Below are 15,741 nucleotides of genomic sequence, written 5' to 3'. Positions count from 1 at the left end.
TTTACAGACCAGGATCTAATTGACTGCAATTGATGGGACATGTCTCCAATCTCTGCTTTTGTTTAGGATGGACCTCACTACTGGCTCATTTAAAAATCTTTCTGCAGGGGCCGGGAGTTTGGCCTAGTGGTAGAGTGCTTGCCTAGCATGCACGAAGACCCGGGTTCTTTTCCTCGGTAACCCACATACATAGCAAAAAGCCGGAAGTGGTGCTGAGGCTCAAATGGTAGAGTGCTAGCCTTGAGAAAGTCCAAGGACATTGCTCAAGCCCTGAGCTCAAGCCCAGGACTGGCAAAAAAAAAAAAAAAATCTTTCTGCAGGCTAATTATACATATTTTTGTTTTATCATTTTGATGAATTCTTTATAAGTCCAATTTCAAAAGCAGCAAACAAACATTACTTGTAGCTGGGTTCAGTGGCTCATGCCTGTAATCCTACCTACTCAGGAAGCTGAGATCTGAGGATCAAAGAACCTGAGACTCTAATTACCAATTAACCTCAAGAAAATAGGAAGTGGGGCTTGGCTCCAGGATAAGGTGATAGCCTGGAGCTAAAGAGCTCCACGACAACCCCCCAAAGTTACATGTATCAAAAGCCATGATACTCTAACTATAAAACTCTATTATACTAAGTATAAAAGTCAACCTTTATGGTTAAATGATTTTGCATCATCATTCAAGGGGGAAAGGATAGTTTTTTCAACTCTGGAGTTGGGGTATAAACGCTGTATATGACGATTAACTTGAGGGGTCGTGAGTGAAGCCTAGTAGTAGAGTGCTCACCTAGCATGCACAATGCCCTAGGTTCGGTACCACATACTCAGAAAAAGCTGGAAGTGGTGCTTAAATGGCAGAGCAGTAGGCTTGAGCAAAAAAGTGTCCAAAGGAAAGTGCCCAGGCCCGGAGTTCAAGTCTCAGAACTGGCAAAAAAAAAATCAATTAATTAATTAATTAACTTGAAATGGATTAAAGCCTAAAGACCTAAAGTTAAGAGCTCAAATTTATAAAACCTCCAATGCAGACAAAAATGTGTGTGTGGGGGGAGAGGGAGGTTGACTATGACTATTTCTTGGACATGATACCAAAATCAATCACAACAAAAAGAAAAAGTTGAATTACAAAGCTGAAACATTCTGGCATCAAAGAAAATCTTCAAAAAGCTAAAAATTATGCACTTAATATAAGGTTAACACCTAGAATACAGAAAGAACCTGTAGGTAGAGTGGTATATGTCTATAGCCCCAGCTACTTGAGGCACAGACAGGAGGAACACTTCTGCCCAGGAGTTCAAGGACAGGGCAGGCAATATAGGGAGATGCTTTCTCAAAAACACACCAAGAACTTTAGGCAAAAAGTATACACCTGTAATCCCAGCACTGGGAAGGCTGAAGCAGGTAGTTAGAGAGGTCAAAGAAATCTTCAGTTATGTAGTGAGACCAATTTCAAAACAACAACAACAACACACACACACACACACAAACATCTATACTTAAATGACATATCACTCACATCCATTAGGATGACAAAAACAGGAAAGAAGCACTAGTGGTGAGACAGAGAAATGAGACTGCTTATCCACTTTCGTTAAGGCAGATATAGGATTACCATAAGACAGAGTGACTCTATTCCTAGAACTTTAAGCCTGACCATGAAAACAGGGATTCAATCACATACTTGTAACACTACTGGGAGTCAAAAAGGAGAAAAAAATGCAAGTGTCTGTAGTCAGTTAAATAAACAAAATGTGTTATACCCGTTCAATGCAATATTCAGACATAAGAAATTTTGACACATGCTATAATATGGATGAAGTTTATAAACATTTTGTTAAGTAAGATACCAATTACAAATGAATAACTACTATATGGTTACAAATACATGTAATAACTTCCATAGAAACTCATAGAAAGAACACTTGTCAGATACTGGGATGGGCAACGAGTTAAGTGTTTCAGGACTACAGTTTTAGTTGTACTAATGAAACACTTCTGTGAGTAGTCACAGTAACACAACAATATGTAAAACTTAACATTATCTAACTATACACTTGGATATAGCTAAGATGTAACACCCTCTATCAAGATTTGTGTGTGTGCACAAGCACACTGTATCTCTATTGATATAACTAGAGCTAAGATAGCAACTTTCTTTAACACTAATTATATACTTGGAACAGTAATAGTACCTAAATTCATTTAGATATATTTAAGATGGTAAATTTTATGTGTGTTTAAAATACACATTTAAAACTTAAAAAAAAAAAAAAAAAAGCTGGGCGCAGTGGCTCATGCCTGTAATTCTAGCTACTCAGGAAGCCGAGATCTGAGAATTGCCTGGGCACAAAAGGACCTGAGGCTCTTTATCTCTAATTAACCTCTAGAAAATGGGAAGTGGCGCTTGGCTCAAAGGTAAGGCGGTAGCGCCCAGGCCAGATTTCAAGCCCCATGCCCCTCTCCCCCGCAAAAAACAAAAACAAACAAACAAAAAACCTTCAAAAAGAAAAAAAAGATGTCTCTAGAAAGTAAAGGTTTTATAAAATCTTAGACCTGGAAGGAGCATTACAGATCTTCTACAATGAACCTACTGCTTTACAAACAGGAATTGGCAGGATCTCCTCACTCACTGTTGACAAAGAAAAGGCAAGAACTCAAGCCCACTGTCTGTAACTCTCAAGCACATGCATGCACGTTAAAGCCTCTTCAAGGAGTTCATCTGCTACAGCAATCACACAGTAATTATGAAGGAATTCAGAATACTATGTTTTCCCTAATGCTAAGTTTTGGCTCCATTCTTTTCATCACCTCAGGATTTCTAATTAAGATACCAAATTGTTTTTACAATTCCTCCAGCTTCAACAGGGTATATCATCAGGCAAGTCCCTTACTATTTAAACAAATTAGGAGATTTGAATCAGGTGTCAGTGGCTCTTGCCTCCCTAGCTACTTGGGAGGCTAAGAATGGATAGGCTGCAATTTGAGGCTGGCTTAGGCACTGCATAGCTGGGCATAATAGTACTGTAATCCTAGGCTATGTGGGAGGCCTAAAATGGTAAGATTGAGGTCCAAGCTAGCCTGGGCAGAAAAGAATGTAAGATTCCATCTCAATGGAGGGGGTTGGATGCGAATGATACTTACCTGTCATCCCAGCTAGTACAGGAAGCCTAAATTAGGAACATTATGGTCTTAAAATAACTAGTCAAGCTGGGCACCAGTGGCTCATGCCTATCATCTTAGCTACTGATGAGGCTAATAATACCTAAGGATCAAGGTTCAAATCCAGTGGATCCAAGACTTCTCTCCAGCTAACTAGCAAAAGGGCAGAAAATAGAGGCATGGCTCAAATGGTAGAGCACCAGCTTGGAGGAAAAAGCCAGCAAGAGTGTGAAGTCCTGAGTTCAAGCCCTAGTACAAAAGTTAAGTAGAGACATAGGTGGCAATGCTGGCATGGTAGTCAAGCCTGTAATCATAGCTCAGATCAGAAAATTTCAGTTCAAGGCCAGCCCAGGGCAAAATGTTTAGTAAACCCTACCTGAATCAGTGACTCAAATGGTAGAGCCCTTGCTTAGCAAACACATATACCCAAGTTTGATAACCCATACAGTTTTTTTGGGGGGGTAGGTAGAAGATTTGATAAATCACTGTACACTAAACCTATCTGAAAAAAAAGACAGAATTTATCTTTCAATAAGTTCATGTTATTGGATTAAGTTATTATTATGTGAGAATTATAATGTTAAGACCCTTAGGCCTCTCATCAATGCTTTTCTCCACAACACACATGAAGAGAAACATGCATTTAGACATTGAAATGTTTCATCTATGGTGGGCTAGACTTAAATTCAAGTTATGTAGAAATCTCATAATAAAACTGGTTTGAAAGAGGAAGGCCAAAATAAAACTATAAGTGAATGTTAGCCAGATGTATGTTCTACATACTGTTTTGAAGTTAACAAATTGCATACAATACACTATAAAATTTCTGCAATCCAAGTTAGGATTACAAGCATGAGCCACCAAGCCCAACTACTCAGGAGGCTGAGATCTGAGGATCACAGTTCAAAGCCAGCACAGGCACTAAAGTCTGTGAGATTCTTATTTCCAATTAACTACCAGAAAACCGGAACTGGCTTGTGGCTCAAGGGGTAGAGTGGTATAGCTTTGAGCTGAAGAGTTCAGGGACAGTGCCCATGCCCAGAGTTCAAGCCCCATGACTGGAAATAAATTTTTTTCTACAATCTATAAAAGTTCAGATATAAAGGTCAAGGTATGGTGACTCACACCTGTAATCTCAGCTACTTGGGAAGTGGAGACTAGAAGGCGAGAGCAAGACTCCATCCCAATCAATAAATTGAGCTTAGTGGCACATGTCTGTCATCCTAGTTAGGTAGGACTGTAGTACAGATCAGCTCTGGCGAACAATGGGGAGAGGAGGTGGAGGGAGAAAACTGAAAGGCCCTATTTGAAAAATAAAGCAAAAAAGGCTAGGAGATACAAGTATTAGAAGCCCTATACCACCAAGAAAAAGGGGAGGTCATTTATAAATTGTCTAATTTGAGAATTATCGAGAATCCACATTTCTGAAAAGAAAACCATTATTACTGATAGTATCCAGGAGACCTGGTTTTTAAAAATTAATTCCTTACAGCATTATATATTCCTATCTTCACACACACACACACAATTTTTTTTTTTGGTCAGTTGTAGGGTTTGAACTCTGGGCCTGGGCACTGTCTCTGAGCTCTACAGTTCAAGGCTTACCCCTGGAGCTACAGCACCACTTCTTCTGGTTTTCTAGTGGTTAATTGGAGTCCCATGGATTTTAGTGCCCAGGCTGGCTTTGAACCATGATCCTCAGATCTCAGCCTCCTGAGTGGCTAGGATTACAGGCATAAGCTACCATGCCCGCCTATACACAATTTTTTTTTCTCTGTGAGAGTCAAAGCACAACTGAACTCATACCAGTAATAAATATCCCATTTTCAAGTCTCCTGGCTAAGAATCACCGATTAGAATTAACTTGGGACTTGCTACTATCAGATCAGTCTTGACACAAAGTATATTTAACCCGACACAAAGTTGAAATTGCACAGCTTACAATACCTAGCAGTTGAAAATAGGTCATTGCTGGATGGTGGCTTAGGCCTGTAATCCTAGCTACTCAGGAAGCTGAGATCTGAGGATCAAGTTTCAAAACCAGTCGAGGCACAAAAGGACGGGAGACTCTTATCTCCAATTAACCACTAGAAAACCAGAAGTGGTGTAGGGATAGGGTGGTAGCTTTGAGCTGAAGAGCTCAGGGACAGCACCCATGCCCAATTCAAGCCTCACGATCCCCCCTCACCCCCTGCCAAAAAAAGTCATCTGGGTTAAATAGATTGTCATGGTTGAGATTAAGCCTCAATGTTCCCAGGAGGAAAATGTGTGGGACATTAATAGTTTTCCCCATTCATACAATTACTAAAGAGAGGGAAATAAGGGATAAGAGTAAGTTGTATTTTTTGGTTGTGACAAATCTATCTACTGACTTTAGAGAAAGGCAGAAATTCTCCATATTAGCCTGGTTGGTAAAGTGTAATTTGTTTAATGGGATATAACAAGGGTGGTAGTAAAGTGCCAACTAAGCCACTAGTGGGAGTTAGTGATTACCTCAGTTCACAAACAAGCCAGTAACTACTGACTGGGAGCCTGTGCACTCCTGTTTTCCACTTCCACTTCTAAAACATTTACAGTGTGCCATCAAACATTATACTTGAGGAGAACTCACAAAGTTCAACAATCATACTTGCAAAAAAGAATTCACTAGAAACTGTAGCAAATAATCTCTCCAACAAACCATGTTTAAAGAGCAGTTTCCCTTTAAACAAAAGTAAGAAAAACCAAAGTCATGTACTCTCAGAATTAATATGATAATATTAAGGATAACATTGATAAGGATTTTAATCACCAACACAGTTAGTTGTGGAGCACCTAATTCTACACATGCAGGCTGGACCAGCAGAGAAGTCTATCTCCCTTGGTCTCTGAACAAAGGAGGAGGTCAACAGAAAGGAAATCCAACACACACACAGAACCCCAAAAGATACAAGAGACTGATAATTACTAACTTATTCTTCTTAGGATTCTCAATAATAACTCTTCCTTTACACAATCCATTTATTTCAAAATACTGCTTACAAAACATCATAAAAACCTTTTCGGCTGGGAGTTTTTGCCTAGTGGTAGAATGCTTGCCTAAGCATGAAAGAGACCTGGGTTCCATTCCTCAGTACCACTGAAAAAAACTGGAAGTGGTGCTGTAGCTTAAGTGGTAGAGTACTAGCCTTGAGAAAGCTCAAGGACAGTGCTCAGGCCCCGAGTTCAAGCCCCAGGACCGGCAAAAACAAAAATAAAAACCTTTCAATGCTTTATGAAAAAAATTCTAGGAAGCTTCACTGAAAACTACTGCTTGGTTCAAAAATAGAAATGAAATAAAATCCGGGAGAACAAAACTCAACATATTCTTTCATTTTTGAACTGAAAAGCCTGTGATTCCTCTACTTTGTAATTTTTCTTTTCCATACTTCCCTTTTTATTCTAAGATGTCACACCAACAACCAATCAAACAGCAGTTATTGTGTAGCCACATTTCTGCTTTGCTGCATACAATCGCTTTCCAAGGCATTTCTCTTTCCCTTTCCTCAGATCTGCCAGGGACTTTGCTGTTCTACATAATACAATTCATAGAGTAAATAGACAAAACGGATCTGAAAATCACATGCCAAACAGTTATAAGACGATGAGAATGTACAAAAAAGGTAAAAGGGCCCTTTATTTTCTAGTTCATAAATCTCTGGATTCCTTGAATTTTTAACAAGTACAACCCATGTCATGTATGATAACTATTAAAGATATACAAGATATTTAAAAAATAATCAGGGCCAGGAGTTTAACATCGTGGTAGAAGCTTGCCTAGCATGCACAAAGACCCGGGTTCAATTCCTTGGTACTACATACATAGAAAAAAGCCAAAAGTGGTGCTGTGGCTCAAGTGGTAGAACCCTAGCCTTGAGAAAGGCTAATGACAGTGCTCAGGCCCTGTGTACAAGCCCCAGAATTGGCCAAAAATAAAAAATTTAAGGTATACAATTGACAAGTTACTCTGCTGTGTCTGAACCTTCATGCCTGCAGTGAGGAATGCTTAACTTTCACATTTACAACTTTTCATTCTGGATTACTACTCTTTATTAACCCTTCCCAATCTGAGAGGCATTATAAAAATGTTATCGCAGTATTTCTCTATGCCATGATTTCTGAAATTCAGTTCATTAATCATTTGCTTGTTTTAAAGAACTATCAGATTGTGCTAAAGATAGATTATAATTATTCCTATTAGACTAGTTTATTAGATTATTCCTTTAATATTTTTCCTAAAAGAGCTTTTAAAAAAATAGGGGAGGATTAGCCCTTTCTATTACAAATATACAAATACATTTTTAATACATGAAGTTGTCTGATTGCTACATAAAATTTTTCAATTTTGATGTTACTAGGTTTAAAAGCCTTTTCATTATAGTTCTGGCTATACTTTCTTTGAAAAGATCTCTATTAAGAGTTGGATACAGGGGTAAATGCCTGTAATACTAGCTACGTAAGCAGTTTAACTGAAAAGATCATGACAATTACTCAATGCCAGGCAGGCCATAAGGTCTTAAAACTCCATCTGAACCAATAAAAAGGTGAAACACTGTGTCATGACACTAGCATCCTAGTCATAAAGAAACATAGATAGAATGATAGGCCAGGACAGCTTTGGCAAAATAAACGAAAAGCTCCTTGAGAAATAATAAAAACCTAAAGGGCTGGAGGCATGGGCTCAAGTAGGAGTAGAACAAGAACAAGGCCCTAACTTGAAAATCTCAGAATCAAAAACAGATCTTCACTAAGATTGAGGATGTGTGTGGCTCAAGTGGCAGAACACTTACACTTGCTGGCAAGCAATAAGTAGAAAAGAAACACAAAACAATAATAAAAAACAAAAACTCTCTTTACTAGTCTACAATTTTACCAATATTCACCCAAGTTCTTGTAGAGTTTTGTTGTTTTAATAGGTAGTTTCCCAATATAATCTATAGAACCTTTTCCTTGTCATATTAAATGCAAACTGTACCCTTTAAAAAGCTACATGTATATTCAAAGTTTTCACCATAAAGATATTTAATGATGGGGGGTGTGTGTGGGGGGTAATGGGTACCAAGACATGTGAAAGGGTATCAATGTATGTGAATTAATGCACCTTCTATCTGGCAAATATCATGTAACCCTTTTACTAATTACAATAAAAAAATGCTAAAAAAAAAAAAAAGATATTTAATGAGACAGATGTTTAACTTGATTCAAGACATATATACATGTCTTATTTTTTTAAATATATATATATATATATAAAATCACAACATTACCCCATGAACAGGTACAATTTTTATGTCTTTGCATATCAGTTAAAAATAAGTTTAATGGGCTGAAAGTTTGTCCTAGCGGTAAAGTATTTGCATGCACGAAGGCCTGGGTTTGATTCCTTGGTACCACATACATAGAAAAAAGCTGGAAGTGGTGCTGAGGCTCAAGTGGTAGAGCTCTAGCCTTGAGAAAGTCCAAGGGCAATGTTCAGACCATGAGTTCAAGCCCAGGACTGGCAAAATAAATAATTAAATAAATTAAATTAAAAAAAAAAGTTTAATGTAAAGCAAGGTTTGGTGGCTCATGCCTGTGATCCTTAGCTACTCAGGAGTCTGAAATCTGAGGATCGTGGTTCAAAGCTAGCCAGCACAGGCACTAAAAAGTCTGTGAGACTCTTATCTCCAATTAGTCACCAGAAAACCAGAAGTGGCACTGTGGCTCAAAGGGTAGGTTGGTAGCCTTGAGCTGAAGAGTTCAGGGACAATGCTCAGGCTGAGTTGAAGTACACAACCAACAAAAAAAATTTTTTTAATTTGAGTAAATAAGTTACATAAGCACATTTGTACTTTCTTCATAAGACAAATTTCCTTTTATAAATAGGCTATGTCTTTTATTTTGCTTAATAGATTTAATCAAAATATTGGGGTCCAATAGGTACAGAAGTAGTAAATTATTTCATTAGAACCTAGAATACTGTATTTCAAATGTTATCCTAAAGATTTTCCCTAAAATGTCAGGCTATTGGTCTTGACAATTCAACTTTCTTGTTGAGTTAGTTGTGTAATAAAAGTGCTGACATTTTAACCTAGTGCTGGGATGTTACCATTTCCACTTTTGTTCCTCTTCTTTCTTCGGCTTCTTTTTCTTGTTTTCTGGCTCAGGAGCTTTTTTATCTTTATCTTTATTCTTGGGCTTTTTCAATTTACCATCCTACAAAGAAACATGGTAAGAAAACACTTAAATAAGGACTGATCACACTCTGGAAGCAGTTTTGGGGAGCCATTAAAAGGAAAAACTATAATTGTACAATGTTAGAAAGAATCTTAAGTGTATATAATCCTCTCATTTAACAGATAAATAAAACTTTATGGGTATATCAAAACAGAATAGTATCCCCCCATTCTTTGATGAATGATTATTCATGCAAAGGGTTAGGAATGCACTGCAGAGCAAGAGTTTGAAAAGTATTGCTATAGCATGTGATCCTTATGTACCTTAAAGTCTATTCATCTCTAAATCACTGCAAACATTATCAAATAATGGACACAAGGAGGCCACATATCAGATCTTTAGAATTCAACTAGAAAGTAAATTCCTGAATCAGTGAGTACCTCTCACTGTTTGTATATGCAAAGATACAAAGTCAAAAATATTTAGGAGGCTCAAAAGTAAATATTGATTCCTGTAAATATACATATAAACTGATCATGGAGGCACAATAAAAGGACATCAAACCTAAACATCAAATTATTTCACATACTTCATTTTTTGTATTTTTATACATCCATTATAAATTAAGTGCAATAAATCACTGTACTTTCTTTGGGAAGATTATCAGCTTGTAAATAGACATGTAGATGGCTCCATCAAGAAACTATACGTTTCCAAGCCTCCAAGTGCTATAATCAGTCACTGCCAGACTTCAGAACCATTCCCAGAAACAAAAAAGCCCATAGCCAACAAGCATGGTTCAACAGCAGGTTCTGCCACATGGGGTCCCTGTCACAGCGGGACTATTAGTTCACTTTTTTAGTCTGTAGTCTTTTAGTTGGTCCCTCCACCCCCTATAAGGTTAAGATTGCTAAACAGAAAAACAAAACTCAACAGTTCTCTTTTCTAAATGGTTTAATGAATTCAAAAGTAAAACACTATTTTTACATAAATGCATTAACAACGTAAAAGACCAAACCCTGGCATTACAACTCACTAGCTCTAGGACCCAGGAGCAATTGAACAAATTGCCATTTCTTTATACTGTTTTTGCATCTGCCAAATGAGGATAATAGTAGGAACGTTAATTACAGGACTATTCATTTCAAAATAATACATAAGCATATAGAACAGTATTTAGCACAAAGGAACAGGAAATATTAATATTATTCTTACTACTGCAATGATAAATGACACTTTTTTTGTTGTTTTTTAAAGAAAGGTTTGGCTGTATAACACAGGTTGACCTTAAACTCACAATCCTATCTCAGAGTCCCTAGTGTTAAGTTTGCAGACATGCACCACCTTAACTTACACTGCTAAAGACTCCTTGCTCTCATTTTCCCTAGCTGTACTGCTTGTACTTCAAGCTATCCACTGTGTGCTGGTGAACCCATTTTGATCACAAACAGTAGCTAACCTCCAAACCCTTCTTCTCTAAGAAGTATCTGTGAATTCACACCACTGCATTTCTAATGTCTTTTCTTGATGGCTTCTTAGTGCAAGAAATGAAAAGTATCAAATGGCATAATCATATTATTCTATACTTTAAATCTACAGAAACATCAAACAGAATCCTTAGGAAAATATCTGAACTAAACTAAGACTTTTCTTTGGTTTTGTTTTGGCTTGAGCACTGTCCTTGGGCTTTCTCAAGGCTGGTTAGTGCGGCTAGTTAGTGCTCTACCATTTGAACCACAGCACTACTTCTGGCATTTTTCTATGTATGTGGTACCAAGGAATCAAACCTGGGTCTTCATGCATTCTAGGCAAGCACTCTACCACTAGGCCAAACTCCCGGCTCCTAAACTAAGACTTTTCTAAGGGAAGTTTATAAGCCAGGAAGAAAGAAGGGAGCAAAGAATGTGTATTTCAGAAAGAAGGAACAGCATATGCTACATAAAGCTCTGAAGCACAGAAGAGTTTGTAATGGGAAACAAATGAGACCAGTATGGTAGGAACAAGATGAGTTCAAGAGGGAAAAGATGAAGAGAGGCACAAGATAAAGGGCCACATTCAAAGGAGACAAAGTTAAGAGCTTAGATTTATCTAAGGAGGCACTCATTAAAAAGGATGGCTACTCAAAGTGCATAAAGAATATTTTGGCTAGATGTGAGAAAACACTAAAAAATAAACTAAGAAAACTCTAAAGAAATTATTAGTCATAGACATAGATATGTTTTATTTCATAAATTATTATGTATCTATGATATACAAACCCTTAGCCTAATTTTGATTATGTTCTAAAAACTAAGTGCCAGTGATTGTATATAGAGATTCCCTTCTTGAACACTTGTTTGTTAAACATGTCTTTTGAAATATGATGCAAAAATCAGTGTTAATAAATTCTTTAAAAAATTATTAGTGAAAAACTTTCAGGGTTGCAAACCAAAATGTGGTTTCTTATGAATACTCTTTTTATCATTACTTATTTAAGATTGTCCGTTAGGAATATAGCTATGGATGGGCACCAGGAATGCAAAGAGCAGAATCACTTTTGGTTGAGAAGAACTTGTCTGGGTTTTTACTGGTTATTTTGCATTTAAAGTCTCATAGACTTTTCTGCTTGAAGTAGCTATGATTACAGGCGTGAGTCAGTGGCACCTAGCTCCAAGAGATCTTAAAACAAATACCAGTATTTTCTAAGCCATATTTTAAAAAATTGATTCACCTTTGTAAGTTGTTTTATAGGAAACTCCTACTTCTGAACTTAAAAGTCTCAAACCCTTTCTTTTTACTAACCTCTTCTTCTTCTAGTTTTCGTTTCTTCTCCTTCTTGATATCTTCTGTTTTAATTTTCTTAGGTTTATAATCAGCACTAGAAAGAGGAGTGGAGTTAATACAATTAGAACTCAAATTCTGACTCTCAGGATCAGTCAGGATCTCCCAACTTCTGGAAATCTTTATGCCAAGTATGACTGCTATTATTTTTGGACAAATGAAAGTAAAAAAACCAAAACAACAACAACAACAAAAAACCCAGACAGAGGGACATAGTTCAACTTATATTCCCAAATGCCTGGGAGGGAAGTGGTGTTGTATATTATAAATATGAAAGACTTTCACAAATGGAAATCTGGGAAACAAAGGCACAGCACAATGCCTACCATTCAGCAGTAATTTACTGGAAAGAAATTCTCCTTTCCCTTCCACCTATTTTTTATTATAAATCCATTGCAGATTCCTGGAGTGTAACCAACTATACAAGAATGATATAACAAATACAATTTAATTTCACTTAGGATGAAACAGATCCTAAGATATCTTTAATTTGTATGTGGTGGGAAGGTGACAATAAATTTACAATAACTTAAAAATTTGTCATGAATTCTTTATTATTTGAAATTTCTACAATGAATACTATCTTATATGTAAGAAAAAACTTGTATTCTACATAAACTTCAGGAATATGTATTTGCTGAGCAAATCCCATTTTTCATAACTGAAAACCAAAGCAGACACCTAGTCTACTAACATAAATATCAAATGTGTGAACTCTAATCAATGTGATTTCTCTGTATGCTACGGAAATATACATCACAATGCATACTTTAAGGACTACGTTTTGTTTTCAAAAGTCAAATATGAATAGTTACTCACTCATCCTCATCTCGAGGTCTCTTTAATGGCTTAATATCCTCTTTAGGAGGAGCAAAATAGCCATCATCTTCAGGTTCATCTTTAATTCGTGGTGGGCTAATAAGAAAAACAAATTTTTAGTTATATTAAATAATATAAAATAAGCATATGTACTTATTACCAATATTTTTTCCATGAGCATTACTTCTGAATAGTACTGTCCTCACTTTACAGATTAACAGGTAAAGTGAGAACTAGGGATGAGAGCTCCTTATTCCATTCTTTCCCACTCTACTTAGGGCTCAAACCACCAGAGGGATAAACCTGCAAGTTTTTCTTGAATTTTACTCACAGAAGGGATCCACTATATAGTGAACCTCACAAATAGTTTAATACTATCAAACTAAAACACAGCAAATGAGTTGTCTGATTTAAAAATTCTAAAAATCTGGTCACAATGTACATTCAGCTATGTACATTCAGCTATGTATTGGAAAAATAGCTAAACTGACAAAGTTGCAACCAAAACAAGGTGAAGTGTTAAACAAGAATGCTTAGAGCAAACGAAAGTCATTCTATGTTTAATGTAATAGGACTTTTAATAAGAAATCTCCCTGATTAGGTTTACTTCTTCATTTACAGAATAGTGCCTTACTAACATTCTTTTTTTAAGATTTTTGTCTTCTGAATATAAGAAGATGATCTAGCTAGATGACTATCTTGGAACATAAAGGAAAAGTAAGTTCAACAACAACAACCAGGTCCAGGTGCCACTCAGGGATTCCTAAGTAAAGAACATCACAAAGTCTGAGGTCTACCTAAAGCAAAAGCACAAGACTTATCTGTAAAATTATTTAAACAACAACAAAAAAAATCCAGCGATGTGACACATGAGTTCAAACCCCAGTGCCATTCAAAAACAAATTTAAAAAACCAACAACCCACAGAGACTAGAACCTGAGAATCCTTCTACAGCTGCTCCTCCCACCTCAAATCACTAACAAAACCATGAGGGTCCACAAAGAAATAAGCACTGACATTTACCCAATAAATATAAAGTAAGTGGTAGACCTAACATTGTCATGAGTAAAGTTAAAAACACATAGTAGAAAAAAAGTTACTTACTAGGCCTGACAGAAGAAATAATAGTTTACCACAAGTGAGGCAGCTGGATTCTCTACAAAGATATATACAAGCTAGCAAGCAGAGTAACAGTGAGTCAGAGACAAATGCCTAGAAGGATGTATTCCTAACCTTTCTAACCCAGAAAGCCTGTGAGTGAACTCATGACTGTACTACTAAGTCTAAAGAATATATTTATATCTTAACTTAGGAAAAATCCTAGGAGTCTCCTGGCAGAAATTAGTTGCCCTGAAACTATGTCACTTTATCTAAGAAATTAGAATTTCTAGGTTGGCTCGAAGCTGGAATGCTTCCTGAATTTTATTACTCTGCATTCCTAGATCAATTACAAAATGCGCCTGCAGAGGGCATCTGCTTCTCTTTGTCGAAAAAGATCTACAGTATAGGTACAATTTTCATAAATTTTATCTAACAAAACTGAAAGTTCAAAGTCTCAAGGAAGCAAAACTCTCAAAATATGTTGCCCTAATCACTTATGAAAACACTTCCAACAATTCTTAAGCAAAACTCCATTCCCATTGTGTAGGCAAGTGAAAAATATATGATATAAAAATGTAGAAAAGAACATAGGGCTTATTTAGGGAGCTGATTAAAAAAATTAGTACAAAAAAAGTGGCCTGAGGATTGTGTGCATTTTCCACTTCAAAAAAAAAAAAAAGAATATATATTTCTATCTAAATCTATACCCATTCCTAAAATACAAGTCACAAAAAGTTCTACAAGAAAGAAATCAGACTTAGTTATTTTTGAAAGGAAATTCTTAATTACAACTACTATAATTATAAATAGAGAGATGAAATTTTCTGGAATCAAGTGTAAAAAGCTGCTATGTAAAAATATTTTAAAAAATCAGTGCAATCTACAATTTTTTGGTGGGGGGCAATTCTAGGGCTTGAACTCACCTTGGTAGCTCATGCTCAATTATTACAGCTTCATTTTTCCAGTTAATAAAGTTTAATGGACTTTTTGCCTGAACTAGCTTTGAGCTGAGATCCTCAAGCACCAGTACCTGATACAATTTTATACTTTAAAGAGGCAATTTTTCCATCTGTCAGTGGCTCAGGTCTGAGGATCATGGTTCAAACCAGCAAGACTCTTATCTCCAACTAACCACCAAAAAAGCCAGAAGTAGAGCTTCTGGCTCAAGTGTATTAGTCCTAGCTTTGAGCAAAAATGCCTGGCTTAGCCAGGCCCTAAGTTCAAGTCCCAGGACCAGCATGAGGGGGGAAAATGGGAACATTTTGTAGTTTGCATATTACAGATTAAAAAAAAAATTCTCAGGGCCGGGAGTGCGGCCTAGTGGTAGAGTACTTGCCTAGCAGGCATGAAGACCTGGGCTCAATTCCTTGGTACCACATACATAGAAAAAAGCCGGAAATGGTGTTGAGGCTCAAGTGGTAGAGCTCTAGCCTTGAGAAAGTCCAAGGACAGTGCTCAGGCTCTGAGTTCAAGCCCAGGACTGGCAAAAAAAAAAAAAAAAAAAAAAATTCTCTCACAGCTAGGTGCTGGTAGCTTACTCCTGTAATCCTAGCCACTGAGGAGGCTGAGATCTGAGGATTGTAGTTTGAAGTCAGCTCAGACAGGAAACTCCACAAGATAGGTCTTATCTCCATAAACTACTCAAAAAAGTCAGAAGTAGTGATGTGGCTCAAGTG

At 36.8% G+C, this 15,741-nt stretch overlaps 1 protein-coding gene across 1 annotated transcript in view; it reads right to left on the bottom strand.

Annotated features, from left to right (window-relative positions):
• Top1 (DNA topoisomerase I) overlaps positions 1-15,741 on the bottom strand; it is a 145,035-nt gene that overhangs the window by 25,755 nt on the left and 103,539 nt on the right. Inside the window, exons 10-12 of the mRNA XM_090352715.1 lie at positions 12,965-13,060; positions 12,107-12,182; positions 9,258-9,364 (exon numbers count right to left, since the gene is read on the bottom strand). Coding sequence (XP_090208841.1) covers positions 9,258-9,364; positions 12,107-12,182; positions 12,965-13,060 — 279 coding nt within the window. The remainder of the gene's footprint in view (positions 1-9,257; positions 9,365-12,106; positions 12,183-12,964; positions 13,061-15,741) is intronic.

This window comes from Megascapheus bottae, chromosome 18, assembly GCF_031878675.1.
Source record: "Megascapheus bottae isolate mThoBot1 chromosome 18, mThoBot2.hap1, whole genome shotgun sequence".
NCBI classification, from domain to species: Eukaryota; Metazoa; Chordata; class Mammalia; order Rodentia; family Geomyidae; genus Megascapheus; species Megascapheus bottae.
Note: the sequence above shows the minus strand (reverse complement) of the source record. Positions and strands in the feature narration are given on the sequence as shown.